The sequence below is a fragment of the Idiotropiscis lumnitzeri genome, chromosome 14, assembly GCF_059441095.1.
Source record: "Idiotropiscis lumnitzeri isolate Australia: NSW breed Sydney's pygmy pipehorse chromosome 14, RoL_Ilum_1.0, whole genome shotgun sequence".
Classification (NCBI taxonomy): domain Eukaryota; kingdom Metazoa; phylum Chordata; class Actinopteri; order Syngnathiformes; family Syngnathidae; genus Idiotropiscis; species Idiotropiscis lumnitzeri.
The window spans coordinates 8,091,770-8,114,191 of NC_142404.1; the positions used below are offsets into that span (position 1 = coordinate 8,091,770).

General features: G+C 50.4%; 1 protein-coding gene across 1 annotated transcript in view; it reads left to right on the forward strand.

Moving 5' to 3' along the window:
• Positions 1-22,422, forward strand: part of bcor (BCL6 corepressor) — a 52,545-nt gene that overhangs the window by 20,429 nt on the left and 9,694 nt on the right. The window contains exons 2-9 of the mRNA XM_088315248.1: positions 5,714-5,795; positions 5,913-9,005; positions 11,446-11,502; positions 12,050-12,233; positions 13,148-13,414; positions 14,693-14,962; positions 17,305-17,615; positions 18,610-18,894. Coding sequence (XP_088171374.1) covers positions 5,793-5,795; positions 5,913-9,005; positions 11,446-11,502; positions 12,050-12,233; positions 13,148-13,414; positions 14,693-14,962; positions 17,305-17,615; positions 18,610-18,894 — 4,470 coding nt within the window. The 5' untranslated portion in view covers positions 5,714-5,792. The remainder of the gene's footprint in view (positions 1-5,713; positions 5,796-5,912; positions 9,006-11,445; positions 11,503-12,049; positions 12,234-13,147; positions 13,415-14,692; positions 14,963-17,304; positions 17,616-18,609; positions 18,895-22,422) is intronic.

A 22,422-nucleotide genomic window follows, 5' to 3' on the forward strand; every position in this document is an offset into this window, starting at 1 on the left:
TAAAGGTCATTTGCATATACTCTGTTATGGTAATAAAAAAAAATTCAAACAACTGCTACTTTACCGCTTATGAATCAGCAACTCATACAAATAGAGCGCATGAAAATACTCAGTGGCAAAATACTGGATTAATTGTAAAAACCCATAAAAAAGATCACAAAATCTGTGCTATAGGTGAGGTGTTAATGACGAACCATAACCTAGCAGGGAAACACTGTACATAAATAGCAAGGTGGATGTGTACCTTTTTTGCGCAGCCTTTGCAGCAGGATAGACAAGGGACAGAGAGCGGAGGAGGGGGGAGTTGGAGGCGGAGGGGGTGATCAATCGGACCATTTGGCACACGTCAGCTTGATGATCAATAACAATTAAAGGCGGCCACGCGTCCTTTTATGGCGCCAAGGTGTTAATGTTGTCGACAGGAGCGTGCACGCTAAGTGTGCTTTTCTCCTCCGTGCGCTCATTTGAGCGTTTTAGTGTAACGTGTGTGTCTGCGTGTGCGCGTGCGTGTGCGCTGAAAATCCTGTCACACACACACGGCGACGGCGAGACGAAGCCTCTGATTTGTGTGTGTGCGTGCACACCGTTTAATCCCTGTTTATCCCCCCCTCCGCACACCCTTCTCCCCTCCGAGCCGCCCACCCCCGTCGCTGTGGAGATTATCCTGCGTCACACTGCGCCCCCCTTCCTCCCCCAGAGCTGATCGCGGCTCTGCGCTCCAGCACGCTTGGCAGGGCTCCAGGGACAAAAAAAAAAAAGCGGGAGGGCGCCGTCACCATCTAAGCGCACCAGACCCACATTTCCCCTTCCACGCACCTGCAGACCAGCAGATACATCAAATCTGTCGTTGACTTTTTGTGCATAATTTCCCCCGAGTGACCATAAAAAGCACTCTGGCCAAGTTGTTGTGCGCCGCACACACTACGGCTGCTGCCCTCCACCCGTCTGTGCCCCGGCGACCACAACGCGGGGAATTAGGAGGCCTCCGCCCAGGAGGAAATGATGAGCGGCGCCGTTGTTTGTTCCGGTGATGGAGGTCACGGCGAGTTCAAGTCGCTGCTGTCACAGGCAGGAAATCAGCGGGACGAGGCAGGCGCAAGCGTTCGTCCGCTCTGCCCCCCTCCTCTCCCCCATTTTCTTTTTTTCTTTTTTCTTTTTTTTTTTAAATATATGACCTGTTCTTTTCAAAAAGCGGTCAATACTGAACTCCAGAGCGACTCGGCTAAAAAACACCCGGTGGTTTTTCTGTTTAATGGCGCGCGTCGGGGCTCCGCTGCTGCGGTCTGTTTTATAAACGCAGCACGACCGCTGCACCCCCCGCCGCCCACTTCCTCTACCCCCCCCCCCCCCCCCCCTCCTCCAGCCTGCCTGTCTGTCTGCTTGCCTGCTGCCGGCCGGCTTGCGTGATGGATTGGGCGGCCGTCGGGAGTTGTTTGTTGCCAGGGACGTGCGTCGACACACTGCTCTACCCCGTCCCACCGCCACCTACTCCCTCCTCATCCCGAATCATTCCACGTGCGCTATGTCAACATGGCGTTGGGAAAAATGAAATTATTTGTTTAGTCTAGCTAAAAAAACGGATTTTGAAAATGGTGCAATATGCATGCCAGATCACTAGTTGGCGATGTCATTTTGTAAATGAGGCATCATGCATAATTATGCAACTGCTTGTTTTCACCAATCGAATCTTTCTTTTGAATAGCCTTTGTCGATTTTATATTTGAATGTCAACTTTGGTAGACAAAAGGTACTCAGTTTACACAATTCTGACATTTGCGGTTTAATGTGTATTGCACTAATTTGTGCGAAAGCGTAAGAACACATGACAGCTGAAGAACTCTGTAATTAATTGTTTATTATGCTAGTGATACAAGAATGCATGTCGCTGCCTCCTATGTCACAATTTGGCAAATTTAGTATTTTTCACAAATCTATACTACAGGTCAATCCTCATACAATCCTCTACAATTGGTTGACCAATCAAAGTGTTGAAAACAGCTTGCTCCCTTTGATGACGCAATGCTAATGCTAATGACTGAACAAGGCGTTTTTGGGGTCTTCTGAAAAGTGAAGATTTCCGAAGTACAAGAATTCCCCCCAATGCCAGCGATGTGTAGATCCAACAACAATAAATAGGGTCCTTAACTCTTAAACATATTTAAGACAAGATTCATCTTCCAAGTATCGTCGAAGCGTCAAGCGGTGCGAGCATTAGATGGACATTTAGCATCGTATAAATGCCGACTAATTATTCTAATGTTAGCAAAGTATGATGCGCCCATTTTCCTGAGCTGTCGGCTCAGCCCATAATGACGACGGATAATGGAGCGGCGCTTCATCCCACTGTGCGCAATTTGTGCACGCAATGAGGCTGCAATGAGGGATTGGCGGAAACGCGTCGGTCACGAGCACGTTTGGGAAGTGGGTGCGTGTGTGTGTGTGTGTGTGTGTGCATGCGAGATAATTGGCGGTGTAGTCACAGTCTGCAACAAATTATTGTTGTTAATGATTTTTTATTTTTTTTTATACAATGCCAGTGTTTGCCCCGTGAAAAACTTTCAACGTAAACACCTGACTATGTACTAGAGAACGCTCATGTCTGACCCAGGCTGTCTTTTTCGGGTCAAAGTCAACACACCTGCATTTGCCAGGCAATTAATAAAGATGCACAGCCGCGCTCGCTCCTCATTAGACGCTATGTGTCATGGCAGTAGACATGTTGTTGTTGTGTATGTGGCTGCTTACTCAATCAGGAGGCGCGCAGGCGGCGGGGGAGAGACGGAACGGCGGAACCTTTTGAGCTGTTGTGTCGAAACCGTTTTTTCTATAGGAAACAAGACGAAGCAAAAACCTCTTCCTTGGTCGGTCAAAACGTTCTTCCCTCGAAAGCAGTAATGGAACAATTTAACCATCTCAACTGCCACACGAGTGTAAAAATCTTTGAATATGTATGAATAAAATGTGTACTAAGCACATAGCAGCAATTATTAGTTGCTCAGGTGATTTAAAAGCAACCTTTTAACATTTGCAACTGTTACACAAGTGCAGGAAGTTAAACACTATTAAAAATAACACATTAAAAAATAACCTTTGTTCTGACCCTAATCTTGAGGATGCACGTCCCTCCACTCCATAAAGACAACACGCAACCCACTTGTGATGTACATTCTGATTGTATTGTTTTTTTTTTATGAAGCGATATTGTGCTGAGTACCAGGGGCGGAGATGTTAGTGGCAAACATCCGGCCATGTGGCCAAATTGCACAAGAGAGCCAAAGAAGGGTGCAGTTGCCTCATTATATGAACCTATTATGGACTTGGCCATATCATTCCGAGCATCCTTAGCGGAGACCCATTGTCCAGTACGTTACACTTTGGTTGCGATGAATTCAATTTCTGATTCTAAGGTTATCATCGGTGGGGACGAAAGAAAACGATTAGGCTGCTCAATGGAAGTTCCCTGAGCTTTAGTCTCGCAACACTTTTGGCCATCTTGTGTGACGGCATGGCCCCCGCGACATTTTTTTTCCCAAAAATGATCTTTTTTTTAAAAATTTTTTTTAGAAAATTTACAACCTTACGGGCAAATTGTTGCGCTTCTCAATTTGTATTTCTTTATTTCTTTTTTTATTTCTAGTTGAGTGTTTGCGTGTATTTGCACAATAGCCAAAACCTGTTCATGCTCCCATCCCCCACATTTCACCACGTTGTCGTCTTAAGTTACGCGTTTGTCTGTCAAGGCAGCATGCCGTCAAATGTCTACATTCCTATAAGAGGCTTATTTTTTGTTATCTTGTTCAGTCTCATTGAGCGCAGATTGCTTTTTCAATGCCAGATGAGCTGCTGTGGCGGTGCTGTGTGCGCGTGTGTGCGTGTGTGAGACAGGAAGCGGGAGTGACGCACTTGCACGTGCATGCGCTCGCTGCGCCTCTGCACGCACGCCGTTTCAATTCTGTCATATGCGGATGTTGTCGAGGCAGGCCTGCTCGCCTCGGTCGGGAGGTGGTGGGTGGTTGTGTGTGTGTGTGTCGGGGGGGCGCACTGGGACAGGGAGGAACCGTGATGAGGGGCCCGCAGCAGCCTGATTAATGGGCCTCGGGTCACGGCAATAAAAGTGGCGTGCCAGCGAGGCTCGGCGTCGTTCCTCTGGGATGATAGAGGAGAGCGCTTTCTCTGCTGCTCTCAGCACTGCTGAGCACGGCAAGGCTTCGCTCTTTACTATTTAAAGGCTCTTTGCTTCCCCCACACCTCGGCCTCCCACCTCCTTCCTGCGCCTGCTCCCCTTATTAGGGCCGCCTTGCAAAAAAAAGTCCTCATAAGGAGACACCGTGTACGTAAATGCGGACAAGCACCTAGCCTAGTGATTGTAAGTTGCCATTTTCCCCATTTTGCCATCTTGAATTAATGTTGCCTCATTATGTTATTTCAATTTTAGCATTCCACGCCAAAGAAAAAAAAAAACTTTTGTTTTGGGAAATTATGGTCCAAATCAACAAAAGGTGTTATTTTCCATAATGCTGTATTGCAACATCGAACAAAATTGGTGTAATTTTGCGACCATGGAAATAGAATGGATTAAATTCGGCTTGCTTGTTGTTTTCTTTTAAAAGCATGCATCGTTTCAAGCTAGTGTTGTTTCGATTTGCCAAGGCGTCACGATCAAACTGGGTATTGCATTAGAGCATTGCCTAAAAGCAACAAGGGCAACCCAGCATTTCTGGATCCGTCAACATTGGGCCATAATCTAGACAAAGACCCAGGTACCACATTTGTTGCGGTAAATGACATTTCTGGTTCTGGGGTTATCAGAAAGACATTGGTAGCAAACAAAATTGAATGGTTGAAATTTGTCTTGCTTAAAGTCTTTTGTCTAAACGATCATCATAAAATGCATGGATTTAGTATGAAAAGCCAGTTGTAATTTCCCGAACCATTCAAATGAATAATTGCAATTTATCAATTTAACAGACCAATTAATAATGGGTTAAAAGGTCATTTCACACACAATCAAATTCCCTTTTTTTCGCATGTACTTGAGCTTAAACAATCTGTTTGCACCATCCATATTCATTTTTTTCCTCTGTTTTTTTCACAACAAATAGCTTTCGTTTGCTATGGCTTGAGCACAGAGTTCTGTTTGCATGCTCTGCTTTTACACGTGCGCGTTGGCCAATCTGTGTTTCAGTGTCGACGGGCGGTAAATGGTCCCCTGCCGAAGCGGTCTCTGATGTATAATCTGGCCCCGCTCGGTGGGCTGAGGCAGCCCAGAGCGTGGGTCAGAGGGGCCAGCAAAAACCAGTGTGTGGGGAACGTGACTGAATGGCGGCAGCTCCGCAATGCGCGTCCAGCCTACAGGGGTGGTCAGGGTGGGGGTCAGTGGCAGGGGGAGCAGGGTGGATGTGTTTGGATGGTGCTGAGTGTTCCTGACGGATGGGAGAGGAGCTTAACTCATGGCTCTCAACTGTGCTGAGCGTGTTTCCAAAAAAGAAAGGTGGTGATGAATGCTACTGCGATCGAGACCAGCGAGAACCAAAGGATAAATGCCCGAATATGTGTGACTGGTTCTCATGCCCCAGTGAGTAAAGAATAATGGTGCTTTGACGTTGGAAATTCCATAAGCGGATATGTTCGAGAACATGGGAAGCTGGAGTACAACAGGGTTTTTGTGGCCCAGCCAAGACACTTAGTGCTAAATACTTGCTCGTCTCCACAGGGTTACTTCTGTTCGTGATGTCGATGCTGAGACACAAACCAATCTGGAACTAAGACAAGGGAAACACATCACACAAAACATGGTAAGTCTCTGAGCTTATTCTTTCCACAGATTTTCCCAATTTCCTTTGGGGGGGGGGCAGAGACATTTTTGTCTTTCAGCAAGCAATCTTATTTTCTGTTCACCGTTTTTATTGCAGGTGGATGCAAGGCTGACACCCCTGGCGGCTATGGGGCTGGACCGAGGCGCCCTGATCCACGATGGTCTTCGCCTCCATGGTGGCGTTGTGTATCCAGGGATCAGAACGCTACAGACAGAGAAGACAAGAGAGGCGGCTGTTCTCCCATTCGGTTACAACCGGGATGGACTACCGGAGCTTGTCTACAAGCCGGAGGGCCCTCTGGACAGTCGTAAACTCACTAATGGATATCTGGGCCTCTATAAGGGCATCCCTCCTAATCTCCACAAACCGGTGCTAATTCCTGGAGCGGAGACTTTAAGCTTGGAACGACGGCTGGCACCTGGGGAAAAAGCACCAGAAATGAGCTTAGGGAGCACTGGCAGTAGCTACCTCCGTCTGCCGTGGCTCAACCCTTACCCAGAAGCGAGCATGTATCCCTTCATGGACTCATCCAAGTATGCCGCTCTGTATAAAGCGTCGCTGCTTAGCCAACCCAACCCCTACCTCCCCCAGCATCTGGCTTACCCATCTCTTTGTGCACCCCAAGGTGGAAATGTCAACCCCGTTGCAGTCACCTCTGCTGCTGAAAGGCTCTACTATATGCCCACTTATCCACCTCCTACTATGTCCTCTCCCATGGTGGCTCCCCAAATGAGGATGCCTCCTGTTTCAGTGGCTCCCACATCACTTGTGCACTGCCAGGACAAGGGCCTCGGTGTTGCTCCGCCATTCGTGCAGCAGCTTCACCAGCCTTCACCGCATCCTCAGCACCATCCGTCTGCTATTGACAGGGATCGATCACCAAACAGGAGCAGTCGACCAAGCAGACCCCCCTCTAGGACTGGCTGCAGTGTCAGCAATAACACCAGTAGTACAAGCACGAGTGCTGCCAGTGGTGGAAATAATAGCTTACCTACTGACTCCTCACCTCATGCATCCTCTCGCCTCTCCCAAACTCTCATGGACAGTTCACTGGATTTGCAAAGGCCAGTCGCAAGGATGGGTCAACCGCCAGTCTCTTCGGCTTCGATATCTTCGTCTGCCACGCAGCCCGTTTCTCATCTCTTATCTGTCGGCAGCATGGCGTCAGAACAGGCCTCTCCTGCCAGGCCACGGCCAAGGGATGGGGCGCCAGGTTCTGAAAGGAGACCCAGCCGGTCACCCTCAAAGTCCAATTTTGACAGGACCGCTCACCAACCCCAAACAACCAAAGAATCGGCAGAGAAACCGTTGGATTTGTCTGGACGAATACTGGAGTTCGGACTTCCTAATGGTTTCCAGATTAAGATGGACACTATTCCTCCAGGCGCACGTTATGGGCTTCCCCCTAGTGGAGAACTCTTAAAAGAGAATCTATCCCTCTCCCCCTCCTCCCATCCTCACTCTGTGGTAAACAGCACTTCTGCAAAGGTCTCGGAGAGACCAGAGATGATCAGCACTTTACACTCCTCCTGGGTAGTACCCAGCCGGTCTCCCTCTCAAACTCAGCACACCCCAGGCTTATCCCCATCTCCCAGACCTAATGCAGATCTGGGATCTTCACAAGCCAAAGGCTCCTCCCCCTCTGTCATCAAACACAAGAATCTGGAAAGAGTGCTCCCTCAGCCGCGTAGCTCGTCCTGTCCGAGGATAAGTGAGCCCAACTCTGTTTCGTCGGATTCTTCTCTCATCACATCCAGGGTTCTTTCTCCCAAATCAAATGGTGATTGGCCCAAACACAGCCCTCTTCAATCAGAACATGTACCAGTCATGGGCCTCCACAGAGACGGCGTGGAGAAGTCCTCCCAGAATGTTAAGAGAGCAGAAACTATTCCAGAGGCGTCATCGTACAAAAGGCCCATGTTGGAGAACGGTCACCCAGGTGCTCCCCTTTACCTTCCTCAAAGTGACGCTTACCTAACCCACAGTTTGGCCTACGCCAATAGATATCTGCACTACCCAATTCCTGATAGCATGGCACTTCACTCCCTTCCAATTGCAGGGAAAGGTCCAGTCTACCCTCATCCGGTGTTGCTGGGCAGCAATAGCCTTTACCCGTCCCACTTGGCAGCGAAACCCCCTTTACCCTACCACAACCTGCCGCCTGCGTCAGGAGCGGAATACCTTGCTTATAACTCACAGGAGATGTCCCACCCGCTAATGCAGCCTCACTCCGATACCAAGCTGTCAGAAAGAGGGGATGGCAGCTTGAAACCGCGGGGACACGAGAAATCCAGGTGTTCTTTTGAAGAAAGAGACAAGAACATGATCAAGGAGATGAGAGAAGGGAGCCAAATAAAGTCCGATAAAGAAGCAATAGCACAAGGACAAAATAGCAGTCAAACTAAAACCTCATCTCCGTCTGTAGCGCACCGAGAAAAGATTGAATGCATCGACCTTGTCCACTCGGACACTGACGCAGAGTCGACTTCAACAGTCCAGAAACAACCCTCGGGCGAATCCTTAGCTTTCGACCAAAATGAACGCTATCATAGCAACCAAAACACAACGAGGGTGGAGTATGAGCCAAAATTTCATCTTTCCCATCCTTATCCTATCCTGTCTGGACACAGCCCCACACAAAAGCCCCATCCCACAGACAGGCAGCAGGAAACGACATATGGAAAGCCAAAGGCTGTTCAGGACGCCGGCTGTCCTACAGCGACCTCGAGCACATCCCCAAATAATCCTGGAAAGCTCTGTCGAGAAGAAGAGGAAGATTCCTCGGAGGAACAGTGCCCCAGCCCGGACCCTGCAGACGACGACCAGAGCACCTTGCGTTGCGCCCGCACGTCCGGTGAGCGCAGCTCCGGTAAGGACAAAGGGGCACAAGTCGGCAGAGCTGCTCACTTCACTCCAAATTGCACGCTTATGGCCAAAGAGGTGAACCAGGATATGCTGACGTGTCGAGACACTGAAAATGAAGACAGTGTTGTGGACCTCGGGGAGTCTCAAGGAGAGGGTGACGATGAGGACGACGAAGATTGCCAGAACTCCAAAGGCTCTCGCCGTTCCAGTCTGGCCAAGAGAATTGCCAACTCGTCGGGCTTCGTCGGCGACCGCTTTAAGTGCGTCACCACGGAGCTGTATGCTGACTCCAGCAAGCTGAGCCGCGAGCAGAGAGCTCTGCAGGTAAGGCCAATTAGCATTTGTGTGTGTGCTCGTGTATGTGTATGTGCAGTGCAGCATATGTTGTGCAAATCAATATGTGCAGTACAAACATTTCCATCATACAGTGGAACCCCTAAGGTTGAACGCAACACTCGGATTTTGGAACCGGTTTCCTCTCATGAGGCAATGGCGTTTATCTATTTCAAGGTCAAACTGTCCGCATCATAAAAAAAATATATATTTTAACCACCAACCCAAGAATACTTAGATTCAACGATTATTTCATGCCAAGGTAATTGGTTCAATAAATGTGGATTTCATATTTGTAACAAGTGTAAAAAGAAGTTAACCTCTGTTAATAATAAAACACTCCCGGCTGCCTCACATTGATAATAACTAACGAGGATGTGTGGAATCCGTGGACTCTTACTGCTTTGAAGTCGGCCTAACTTCCACATTGTATATTCTTTTTCTCTCCTCACGTTCTTTTGAACTCCAAATTTTTGCGCAACTTGAGCAGCGTATTTATCCACAATTGTATGTTGGACTTTAGAGGTTCCGCTGTACTTCAAAACACCGGAATAAGCCCGGCAAGCTCTTTATTCCCATGCCAAAATTCCCAGTACTCCCTCTGGAACACATCTTGCATGTGACTGGCAGACTGCTTTTTCAGCACAGCACAAGACTAATCCCCTTGCTGTCATGCTACTGTCCTGGCAACAGGCTTGACCTTCCCCCTCCTTTTTAGTTTATCACCATCTTAGTCAGCGCGTGCAAGGCCAGTCGACGCCCTCTATCAGGGATGGCGGTTCAAAGGTTAACCAGGCCTGCCATGTCTGTATGTTGATTAGCGAGCAGGCGTTTGCTAAAGGTTATTCTCCGTGCGTCCTGACGCGCTTGTCCTTGTGCGAGTGCCCCAGGGCGACAACGCGTGTTTGGCGCTGCGTCGTTTTTCCCGAGCACGACTGCAGCCGGGCCTCGCGGCGCATAACTGCCGCCGGCTATGCTTAACCCCAAGGTGAGGGGCAGTGGAGGGCTTGTCGTGCGTGCTTAAGAGGGAGCAGCTGCCCTAGCCGGGCTTTCCTGTTTGGCTGTTCCCTCCCCCTCTCCACCTAGTTGCTACCCGCCAACCCGCTGTGCTGCCCTGCTTGCCTGGTTGCTGTCCAAGATCATAATTCTCCTGTGCCCCTTTTGGCTAAACAGAACTCACCCCTTCTTTCTCTCACTTGGCACACATCAAATTACGTCCACATAAATTACACCAGGGGTGGGAACCGTTTTCCCGATCACGTACAAAGTCCCCGGTGGGCCATTTCTCGCCATTCTCCGGTGCACAAAAACTCACCAAATTGTTGAAACCGTGTGGTTGGTAGGCATTTTCTATCATCAGTCAAAACTCACAAAACATCCATGGAAGCCATTTTGATTTGAACGGCCATTTTAGTGTTCTTTGTCAATTTTCAAGAATTCGTCACAATCAAAACCGCTCTAGATATTTTGTCTGAATTGCTGGCAAATTTGAAGCAAACAGATGGACAATGTTAAATTTGAAAACATTTGGAGGTTTTGCCATTGTGTGTGGGCGAAAACGTTTCTTGCCGCAAAACAGCTCTAGGAAGTCAAACGCAAAAGGTCAGCGCATGACCGACCTTGTCGCGCTCGTGTGTGATGAAGGACAGATTAATTGGCGCCCGACTGGACCAAATGTATCGTAGCAATCACGCCGGTCCTGACGGTCCGATTTTCCTCCGTCTGGTGCTCTCAAATTGTGTGCGCTTCATGTGCATGTGGTCTTTGAAGCGCCCGTTTATCTCTGTTCATGGTTTTAATTTGTTTTTAGAATTGCATGACTGGCCGAATCAAATGTTCTTGCGGATCCACAACCTGTAGGTTTTCCGCACCCCTGATTAGCACACTTGACATTTGTCACTCACATCCAGACATTTCAGCCACTGTTTTTTCAAATTTTTTCCCTTCACTTGTCATGCGGTTTGCATCCATGAGCCAACATTCCGTGAAATAAAAAGACAACAAACCCTATGCTTTGTTATCCACTGGCGCAGAGGCAGATTTGTTAATTTGTCCCAAATGTCTGTCTGTGTTGTTGAAGGCATCCTCGTGAACTGTGGTTTTGTCTGTGTCATGCTTGTCAATGCGCAGCTGTGGCACAAAGCTATCAAACACTCAATTTCTGGACGTGTGATAATTGAATTTGTTTAGCGGAAACAAAAGGCTAATGCCTAGTTCCTATCAATTTTTCCCGTAATGAACCAGCAACTTGCTCAGAAATGATTTGATAGTTTTGTGCTGACCTGTTGAGTCTTTTTTTTTTTTCTTTTTGTCATTTTGTGGGACTGCCTTGTGAATGTGTCAAGAAACAGTGGAGAAACCTTTACAATAAAGTCAAGAATGAATTGATGGACAGTTATATTGAGCCCACCCCCCCATTCTAATTGCTTAGATGGAACTCATATCACGAGAGGGGAGTAATATAAGTCAACCTGCAGCTAACTGGGAGGTCAGTTCTTTACATTTCTTATCACATCTGCCTCTGATGGCCTCTGTCTCCTTGTTGTATACTTTGTGTCGCTGCACACTCCTCCTTTTTCGCACTGCCTACTCCCCCCCCCCCCTCCTCTTCCCATCCGCCTCGGGGCTTAGATGTATGTTTCCTAGCCATGTTTGTATTCCAGGAAGCGAAGATGTGCCAGGACTTTTTCGGCCCAGCGCGCATGGACTCACAGCGGCTGCAGTAGTCTAACCTGTGTCTTGATGCTTGTTCCCCCCACCCCCACCCCCTTTTTTGTCTTGTGTGTCGGTTTAATTTCTTGCCGTTTTCTTTGAATTTAAACATTTTAATTTTCTTTAAAAAAAAAAAAGTGATTTCCTTATTTATTTATTTATTTTCTTTTTGTAATGTACATTTCAATGTTTTGCCTTTATCGCTTTTGAGGCCAGATTGAGGCTTAAGAGTGGAGAGTGCGTGTGGCTCGGCCAGACGACGAGTGGTTTTCATGGGATTTCTCTGCATTTCTTCTTGTTTGTGTGTGTATGTGCGTGCACAGCGGGCGATGATGCGGTTCTCGGAGCTGGAGCTGAAGGAGAAGGAGGGCGGCGGCTGTGGTGGCGGCGGCGGCGGCAATGTGTGCGTGTCTGCCCCAACAGCGGGACGGGAGCTGGCGGACGGCCAACGCAGAGAACGAGCGCTGGAACTCAGCCAATACGCCACCCGGCATGGGGAGAGGGAGGGTGAGCGCACGCACGCACGCTCATCATGTATGCGCACACACACCTACATCAGCATGCTATAAATGAGGACTTGGGAGTGACACACAAACAATAAGTGCGCTGGCGTGCACATGCGGCAAACGCTGTGGCGAGCGAGACCGGGTCACTCTAAAAAAAGACACGCTCTTCCTCTGTCGGCGCAGACGCTCTTGCACAAGCGCGAGCGAGCCGGAGGGATGCAAGGCGGGAGTTTTATTTTCAAGAAGCCTTTTGTGCTTATCTGCATGCAGGGATATGATCGAGAGGGAGGGTGAGGAGGGAGAGATTGTGCGAGAGTGAAAGCAGTGTGCGAGGAGTGTAGGGGGGGGGTGAAAGCGGATGGGAGAGCGCAACAGAGAGAGGGACGGAAAGCGGAGGAGGAGGGGCTGGGGGGTTAGTTAGGTTGGCGTGGAGCCCAGCTGCGTGTTGGAGCGAGGCCGGGGCTGACGTGTGAGCCTAATTATGGCATGGAGAGGGAATCTGGGAGCGAGGGAAAGGGAGGGGGTTTAGAGTCACGCTCTATGTGAGAAGGGCGTGGTGCGGTCATGCCGTGGGGGAGGACAGAGGACACGGCGGCGGAAAGGAGGAAGGAAGGCTGGGGGGTGGGGGGTGGGGGGGGGCAAGTGGCGAAAGTACACAGGATGTTGTCTTGCCTCCGCGGAAGTGTCTGCGTCGGCAGTGAACCATCAAGCCGCTGGCTCGGCTGACTTCAGATTAAAAAGTCTTTACCCCATCAAAGTTTTACTGCCCGTCTTTAAAGCGGAATAAAAGCTGCCTGCTTCTTAACTAGCGTCTTCCCGCTGACGCCGCCTCTCACCTCCACCACCCGTTGTTTCACGCCTTCCTTTCATCTTCCCTCGCTAACTCCCCGCTCCCCATTTTCCATCCATGCTCAGGTGTCCTGCTGGCGTACACTAATAACCGCGTCCCAGTCCTTCAGAGATGTGGTGCCCAGAGAGAATCCGCCAGCCTGGTCAGGCTGGGGTTGGACGCCGAAGGGGTTCCCCCCGCCTCGGCGGCGAGGGAGTCTCCCGAGCAGGCACTCGGTCATGACTTTGGCGCGGGGAGGAAGCGCCTGCGCGTTCTCAAGGTGGAGCAGGACTCTGAGCAGGAGGAAGACGAGACGATGTTCCACACTCAGAAAAGAGCCAGGATGTCTGCCGGTGAGAATTTTTAATTCTGCGGCGCCACCCACACACGCGCTTCAAATCTTCCCCGCATGTCTGCTGGCGTCCCCCTCTTCTTGCTTTATTAACGGAAGTTCCCAAAATCAATTCCGCCGTAAAATTAAACGACATTACTCGGAAACAACCCCCGCCCCCTGCTGCGCTCAGCCTTCATAACACTCCCCCCACCCTCCCCGTCCCGTCCCGTCGTTCGCTCTGTGCGGCAGCCAGCAACGCCAAGTGTTTAATCCCGTCTTTGAGGCCGAGCCTGAGCGCCGAGTGAGGAAGAGGGGCCAGTCATTCTCGCTCTTCTTTCAACACCGTTCCTCTGCGCCGCTTACCCACCACCACCTCCCTTTTCAAAGCTGCTCTTTTCTTCTCTTTTCATCTCCTCTCATCTGTTTGGTTCTACTCCTTTTCGTCTCCCCCTCCGGCATGCGGCACCACACTCTCCCTCGGCAAAAGCTGACGAGTCAAATGTGGGTCCCATGTGAATTTTCGTCTTTTAGTGTTTCATTTTTCCCCGATAAACTTGGACACTAAGATTTTTTTTCTTCAATCATCAATAAGTCTGCCCCGTGTCTTAATTGGGTGTGTCAATATTAATTGATAACTCGACAATGAATCGATAATCAATTTAATCGTCAACTAATTCGATAATCGATTAATTATTTTGAGCCATTGTTTGACATAAAATTATCCAAATCCTCTGATTTCCGCTCATCAGAAAATATTCTCAGATTTCTGTAGTCCTCCATGAAAGCAGACCGATTGTTATTTTTGGTCAAAATAATATATTTGCATAAATCTACTTTGACTTTGGAAAATCAAAAATAATTTTTTACTCAAATGTCCGATTAATCGATTGAATAATCGATGAATTCTTAAAGTATTCACTAGTGACAGCTTTTCTCAATCTGTAAACGGCAAATTTTTATAGGGGATTAATGAATGACTTCTTAAGAGATGAAGTTGTAAGAAAATATCTTATTGTTGTGAACAAAATAATTTTGGTTGTCAGTCTTGTCGCAAAGTTTGTAAAACAAATCAAAAATAAAAAAATCGGGATACTAGCAGCGGAAGCATTGCAAGAATGCCCTCACTTGGTGGTTCCGGTTATTGCCGTTCTTTTGTTTGTCCAGCCATGCAAAAAACTGTCGTAATAATGAATACCATCTGTAAACTCTGTAAATTCTCCATTTTAAACTATAAACCATTTCATCCCTACTTTGTACATGTTTGTCTCCGGCTCTTGACAAGACATTTTGTTCACAGATGAGCACGAGCAGACCAGTGCTGACGATGACGCAGAAGACGAGGATGACGACGAGGTGCGCAAGCTCAAAGTCTGCATCGAGCTGAAGGGGCTGCGGCTTAGCAAGCCCGCGCAGGGGGGCGCCTCGCCCGACTGCCCCCAGATCAAACAAGAGCAGCCGTGGCCCCGCTTGCTCGGCCCGGCACAGACCCAGCGAGAGCGTGACGAGCGAGCATTGGCGCACAGAGCCGACATCAACAGGAAGTGGGGCTGCGAAAGGCTGCTCAACGGTGAGTGTGCGCCGCGACACGTCGTGCGAGTTCAGCCAGGGTAACGGAAATCTATCTTTGGCTTTCGCTTTCTTGTTGAGCCGCCTGTCTAGAGGGGGATTTCCCAGGAGCCTTTTTGGAAGCAGGCGGAGGAAATGAGGTAGAGGGTACTTCCTTCTGCCAAGGGGGAAAGGCTGCGAATCAGAGATGGGAGCTGGGGGACACAAATCTAAAATGCCGCCCTCCCCTTGTGATTTGAGCTTTTTTTTTTTTTTGTTCCGCCGGCCTACAGCGTGCTCTGTGACAGCGATGAAAGCGCGCACGAGAGAAGTGGCTGGTGGAGATATGCGTGGGCAGGTGTAGTGTGACTAATGTGTGATAATTCTCCCCCCCACCCCCAACAGACCAGTCAGAGGGAAAAAGGCGAGCAAGCGAGCGTGTGTGTGTGAGTGTGTGTGTGTCGGGGGGGGGGGGACTGGAGTGGGGGGCTAACTTATTAAAACCATGCACTCCCTTCTTCGCGTGCCCGGACTGAAGCGGAGGGACGAGCATGGCGAAGAGGAAAATAAAAGAGCAGGCAGGAGATGAAAGAAAGTGAATAAATCAGAGAAGATTTGGGTTTTATGTTCCCTGCAGAAACCACAGGCCTTGATTGGCCGCTGATTTCTTTTCATTATTTTTTTTTTTTCTTCCCTGCTTTCACCTTTTCAGATAACGTCACCTTGGCAACAGCCCTGCAACGATTATTTTTTTTTTCCCCCCTCCACTCAGTTAGCTTGCGTCTGTCAGGGCTGCAGTTTGTCCTTTGTTCTCCAACGTGCCATATGTGAACAAAAGTATTGGGACAGCACTCAAATCAATCAATTAATCAGTAGTCGGCGAGTCCTGAGTGAATCTTAATTCTTAACCATCGGACACTTTCCACAATTGCATGCTTACAACTTATAACGGGAACAGTTTGGGAAAGGCTCTTTTCTGATGGCGTATACGAGCAAGTTCCATGAAAAACATGCTAGCATGAATTTTGTTTGGAACACCTAAATTTGCCAAGCTTTGGTAGGAACTATAATACACCTCCAGTGCCCTATGGACAAAAAAATTGGGTGTTTGAAACCTCTTTGGCTGAGAGATCCCGCAAATATTCTCACGTCTGCGCTCTGACAGTAGCTCTACGGTTTGTTGTCGTAAACGTGTGCGCTTTCGCACCGTGACACTGCATCCCACAATGAGATCATTAAATGCGTCAGCGACTATTTGGTGGTGTTAAACTTCACACCATGTGATTGCAGCATTGCTTAGCAGAAAATACCCTTACACGCAGGTTCTGTCCCATCTCTGGTAGAACTCTGACATCGCCACCACAATTCTGTCAGTGGCATTCCGCAAAGCAGGTGGAAAGCTTTCAAAGGGGGAATCCAACTCCATATTTCTGCCATTTCTGCTGCGTGTCTAACATGGCTCATCTGTTTTACAAAGCATGTCGACGGGATGCGGATACTTCCTAATTTCAGCTTCAAAGCCTACGTTTTAAATTTGAAAGTTCAAGAATGCGTAACTTGGTGTGTTGGCAGTGGCGTCAGTTGAGAGAAACCCTCGGCTCCTATTACGTTTCTATTTGACAAAAAACGGACAAATAAATGGTGACGATTATCGCGCTGAATTGCTTTCGTTCGACCAAATGTTGTTTGGGGTTCGGCTAGCCAAGCCAGCCCCAATTGGAACTCAACTGGCCGTTAAGCTGGCACCGAGTGATGTTACAGCAGTCACGTGACGACGGTTGCAGCAGAAAAAGCTGCCTTGTTTGGTGTACTGTCAAGCAGCCAGGGTTCATCTGAATGCAGGAGTGCAGCACAAGGCCATAGAATTTCGCATTCCTCCTCACTGGCCCCCGGCCGAGCCATATGATTTAATGGCTTGTTTATTCTGAAAATTGTAACGTAATACAAATCAAACCACAAGCGGCGTTCCCTTCGCCTTATGCAAAATGCTTCACGAAGATCCTCCAGAGGAAACGGGTTTCCATTAAGCCCTTAAATACCATTTTGACCTTGTGGTTTTCGAGGACCCTGCGTTTTTCTTCTCGGAAAGCGGCATATTTGCGCGACTTGAAGACGCTCTGCGTTTAAGATGGTCCTTGCTGCAGTGCGCGTGCCTGCGTGTGTGTGTGCGTGTGTGGGGGTGTGTGTGTGGAGGGGGGGGTATTTTCTTCCTGATCGAGCAGGCGTGCGGCGCTCGCAGACAGCTCTCAGCGCTCATTAATAAACCAGCAGAGGGTGAGAGATGGCCTTGCAATACCTTCCCGCCTTTCCACACACTAATGCCGTCTCTCCCCCCCCACCTCTCTTCCTCTTCCTCTCCCACAGGAGTCGCTGTACCTCCCCTTCACCCCGGCGGCCAGCTGAAGGACAGAGTGCACCCGCTGGGCCCCTTCTCAGGTGACCGTGGCCTCAAGGAGCCCCGGCGCGGCCCTCCCTCCCCGGGCACGGAGCCCTCACTGGGAGGCGCCCCTCCCCTCAAGCTGCGTCGTCATAGCGACGCGGACAAGCCCAAGGGCAAGCGGCCATGCAAGACCAAACACACCAGCCAGCGAGAGCGTGAGAGGAGAAAAGAGGCTGCGCCGAACAGCCCCGGCCAGCTTTTTCCGGCTGATCTGGGAACAGCCGAGGACGACAAGGTGAGCGCTCTTGTTTGCGACGCACGAGCCCGTCTGCACCTCGGCTTGTGGGGCGGGAGAGGAAGGAAGCGTGTTTACAATGTTTAGAGGGCGGCCGGCGCTTTGACCCCCCCCTCCCCGCCCGTGACCTCGGCGCCTCCCTGCGGAGCGTCTGCGTGCGTGCCGACTCGTCTCGGCGCTTAATTGTCAAGCGCGCCTCGTCCACCCCTTTGTGGCGCGTCGGCGTGTGCAAAGGGTGCGTGTCGGTGAGCATTCCTGACATAACAACAAAACCCCGGAGCAATTATACAGCGGCGCTGAACACGAGGCCCGCTTGCGTTCCCTCCCCCCCCCCCCCCCCCTCCCTCGCTTGTGCGGCGAGGAATGTGGCAGCCACGGTCGAGCGCATGAACTTCAAAAGCGGGGGGAGGAAGAAAAAAAACGAGCATGGGGAAAATTGCGGAGGGAAAAAAAGGCGAGTTGTTTTCCGTCCGCGCCGCTCTCTTCCCCTGCTCCTCCTCAGCCTGACAGCTGCTCCGACATGGAATTCCACAGAGAGGGCACACACACACACACACACACACACACACACGCACACAAACGGAGGCAGGCAACTGCCGCTCTCGCCAGGCGCTCGCAGGCCTGTTGGTTTAGTGGTTCAAGGAAAAGTGGCGTGCCAGCCTGTAGCGTCAGTGCAGAGGCGCCGCGTGCACGTGTGACACATTGCGTGTCTTCCTGACATAAAAACAACACAGATGTTGCACATTAAGGCCTCGCACACACACGCACATTCACAACAGCGCCATTGTGCGTGGGACATACGTAATGAACAGCACTTTTGAGCATAATCCGTTTGTTTCTCAATGGATTGTTTACATGTGTGTGTGGGTGTGTGTGTGTGTGTGTGTGTGTGTTCATGTCCACCTGCATGTGTCCTTCAGTTTCGTGTGCGTCTATGTGTCACCGTCATTAACACTTTCTCTCTCTTTCTCACTCTCGTCCTCTCTCTCCACAGCTGAGTGAGCAGCGAGAGGCTCCGAGGAAGCGAGCTGCCTCTCCTAATCATTATCCCTGCTCTCCAGTCAAGCCTTGCTCCCCCGCCGCGCTCTGTCCGCCCCCGCCGCAGCCCCAGGCCAACGGCAGAGCGGGCGGCGTCCCGCCAGAGGTCATCGGGGCGCACCGGATGCCCGCCGCCGACGCCCCGGTGGTGCGGCCCATCCCGCCTGAAGCCCGACGGCTGATCGTGAACAAGAATGCCGGCGAGACGCTCCTCCAGAGAGCGGCGCGTCTGGGCTACGAGGTAATGGGGGGGCTCTCGCTCGGCTCCACGCGCCTCTCGGCGCATTTTACACTTCGCCTCGTTTCCCGTCTTCACTTCCTCTCTGCTTAAATTGAGCTCATTTTCTCTCCCCGCTTTGTTCCCGTCTGCTACGCGGCTCCACGCCTATTTTCAAAATTGTCTCTCTCCTTGTGTCTGTCCTCCTTTTCCTATCTTCATCCCTCTATTTATCTTCCATCTTTTTCACCAGAGTGCAGGCTTTCTTCTCTCCATCTTTTTTTTTTCACCCTCCTCTTGCTGCCTCCTCTCGTTGCCTGCCTTTCTCTCTCTCTCTCTCGCTCTCTCTCTCTCTCACTCTCTCTCTCGCTCTCTCTCTCAGGTTTCCGCTCGCTCCCTCCCCCTTCTTTCCTTTCGGCGCTCTTTCTCTTCCTCTCTTTGTGACTCAGATTGTCGTTGGCACCCCGCGAGCGCACACACACGCTAAAGCACCCCCCTCCTCTTCCTCTCCCCCCCCACCCCCCTTCTCTCGCCTCGCTCCGCTCTCACATCTCATTAATTTTCCGTGAGGCGAAGTGTGACACACACACACAGAGGCTGGCGCACATACACAGACACTCGCGCGCGCACTCACGCGCAGGCGGCACCGGCGGAATCATTATACGGAGAAGAGCGGAGATGCTTGCTGCCTCTCTCTCTTTCTCTCGTGCATCCGGACCTCTTCTCTTCCCTACCGCGCCGCTTTCTGGCAGTCGCCCCACAGCGCAGCGCACGACAAGAATCTCCCATCGTTCCAAAGCTTTTAGATAGACCGGTTTTCCCACCTAAGAGCTTGGCGCCAGGTGGTGTTTAACGCAGAGGCGCCCTCATCAGCTTTGGCAGGCTTGCCGTCTCCGCTGCGATGCGGCTTTCGCTGTGCTCGTGACGCAAATTCCGAGCTTGCCAGAACCAACAACAAGGTAGAGGAACTAGAACACAGAAAAAGAAGTCAACATTCAGCTGTTTAGCGATCACATGTTGACACGTAGCAGCTTGGATTCTGCGGGTCGGGGCTAAATCATGTCACCATGTGAGTGAAGTCTGGTTACTTGATTAATCGGGCCCTGAAAAAGATCATGAGCCCGGTTTCCACCAAGCGGTACAGCTCAGTTCAGGATTTTACAATTTATCGCAAACACATTTTGTGAAGGGTTCCAAAATAGCTGAGTTCTAGCCTATTGCTGTGTAGTATAATACCTAAAGTCGGGAGCGCAAATGTACTGTAGCTCAACTTGCCGTAGCTGAAGAATGACATTTCATTGCGTGTCTCAACAGTGCCTCAGGTGGTTGTAGCCTAGAACTACACTCCATTTTGCTACACAATCGTCCAAACACTAAAGAATCAATAAATCGATTGATGGCTTGTCTTTAGGGAAAAAATAATAATCTCTTATGAAAAATAAATTGTGTGGGAATGGAATGAACTCTTTGTTTACGTGTAGCCTTTTTCATTGACTGAATTGGCCACTTAAACCGTCTTTACTTAGCTGACACAGGTAGCATCATTAGGGAGTTTAACAAATTGCATTTTTATTTTGATCATGGAAAAATATTTGCTGAACGAAACCGCTCGGTGGCTTCACGGTTACTTGACGTAAATAGAGCGAAGGTGCCGTCCGCACGTTGCCTTTTAATTAAAGCCGGATGGCCCTTTGTCTCTCTCCTTCTCCCCTCCTCCTCCGTCCTTTGTGCGCCTCTCCTCTTGACAGATTTTCCAAATTGATTTATTGATCGGCGCAGTTTAATGCCTCCTCAGCTGCGCCGCGTGTCCGCTCGCTCACTCGCTCGCTCCGCTGCCTCTGCGCTTTCCATGCGTACTCTCGCGTGTGTAATATCTTTAATCACCAGCAGAGGCATCTTCGCCAAACTGTAAGTAGGTGTGTGCGTTGCTCATTAACCGGTTGCTTTATGGTCACACGCACATTCAGACACACATTTATGATGATTAGCAGTGTGTGCGTCATGATGTGTGTGAGTCAGAGTGGGGGAGCGGGCGGCGAGAGTGTGAATGAGAGGTAAGCGCTGGGAGTATAATCGCGTTCTAATGGCCCTCTAATGTGCCGTGGTGACTGCGGTTAGCGGCGGCGGTGGCAGCAGCAGCGGCGGCTGTTCTTCCTTCCTTCCTCGCTCGCACACAAACACGAGCGGCGGCGGTGAACGGCAGCGGGGCGCAGTCAGCCGTGCGGGAGAGAAGCTGGCTCGTCTCTGTGATTTATGTGTCTCTCTCAAACGTTTTATTCCCCTCCCGCTTCTTTCTTTTTTTTTCCACTCCCCCCCCCCATGCCCCACACCCCCACCATCCCTCGCAACCGCCCCCCCAGCCCCTTTTAGCATTTTTTTCCCCTTCCTGCGTGCCGAGAGGGGGGAGGAGAAAACCTGAGACTACACAAACAAGGCACTGGCCGCTGCGCAAACAACACCCCCGCCTTCCCCTCCTTCCCTCCATCCCTCCCTCCCTTTCTTTCTCTCGCTGCCTCTCAGGAAGCGCGTCTCTCACTGCCTGCGTGTGATAAGCCTGGGGCAGACCCCTGGGGCTCCCACACTCACACACACACGCACACACTAACACGCATGCGCGCGCGCACACTCGCGTACAGGGACGCACACGCACACACCATTTTTTGCATAGTTCCTCACGCACACACAAACACACAAGCGTACAAGCCTGTAGATGCACAGCGCTTGTCCCGTACTGGTGTTTTAGTGCCGCAAGCTCCAGGCTTATCACACGCAGGCAGCGAGATAGAAGGGCCTGGGAGACAGTGACACAAACGCGTGCACACCCACACGCACACAACTCACATTTGCTGATTAGTGTGACACACGGAGCGACTCTAGTTATGACCTAATAAGCACACGTACAGTCACGCCGGCGTGCTCTTTTGAACAGGCCGCACGGAATGACTGATGTTATAAAAATAAATGAGAAGGGAAAAAAAACACGCTATCGCACACCCACACACACCTGCACATGCAAATTCCTAATCATCTTAGGCGCATACACACACACACACACACACACGCACACCCCGCATTTAAACACACACAGAAGCAGCCGCATGTGCAGACCTTTTCACGCGCGCACGCGCACACACGCACACGCACGCACGCACATAATTTAAGACGCGTGCACACGCTCCCGATGCCCGGGCGACACCGCGCATATATTCATGTTCGTTTAGTTTCGCGCTCCGTGCCGGCGCACATGAAAGCCCACTCGCTCGCTTCTTCCCTCCCTCACTCCCCTTTCTATTCGCTCGCTCTCCCCTCGTCTGCCTCACTCGCTCGCTGGCGGAGCATTTGAAATGGTAATGAGCAGAGATGCTGCGGATGTCTTCATCCCTCTCCTCAACCAACCAACCCACCAACCAACTCAACGACCAACACCCCCCCCCCGACCCCCCCACCCCCCCAATCTCTGCCCGTGCCGGGTCCTCCAACAGGCCCCCTCGCGTCAGCCCATTGAAAGTCGAGATAAAGGTGCAATCTGTCATTTATTCCGCTCACATAAAT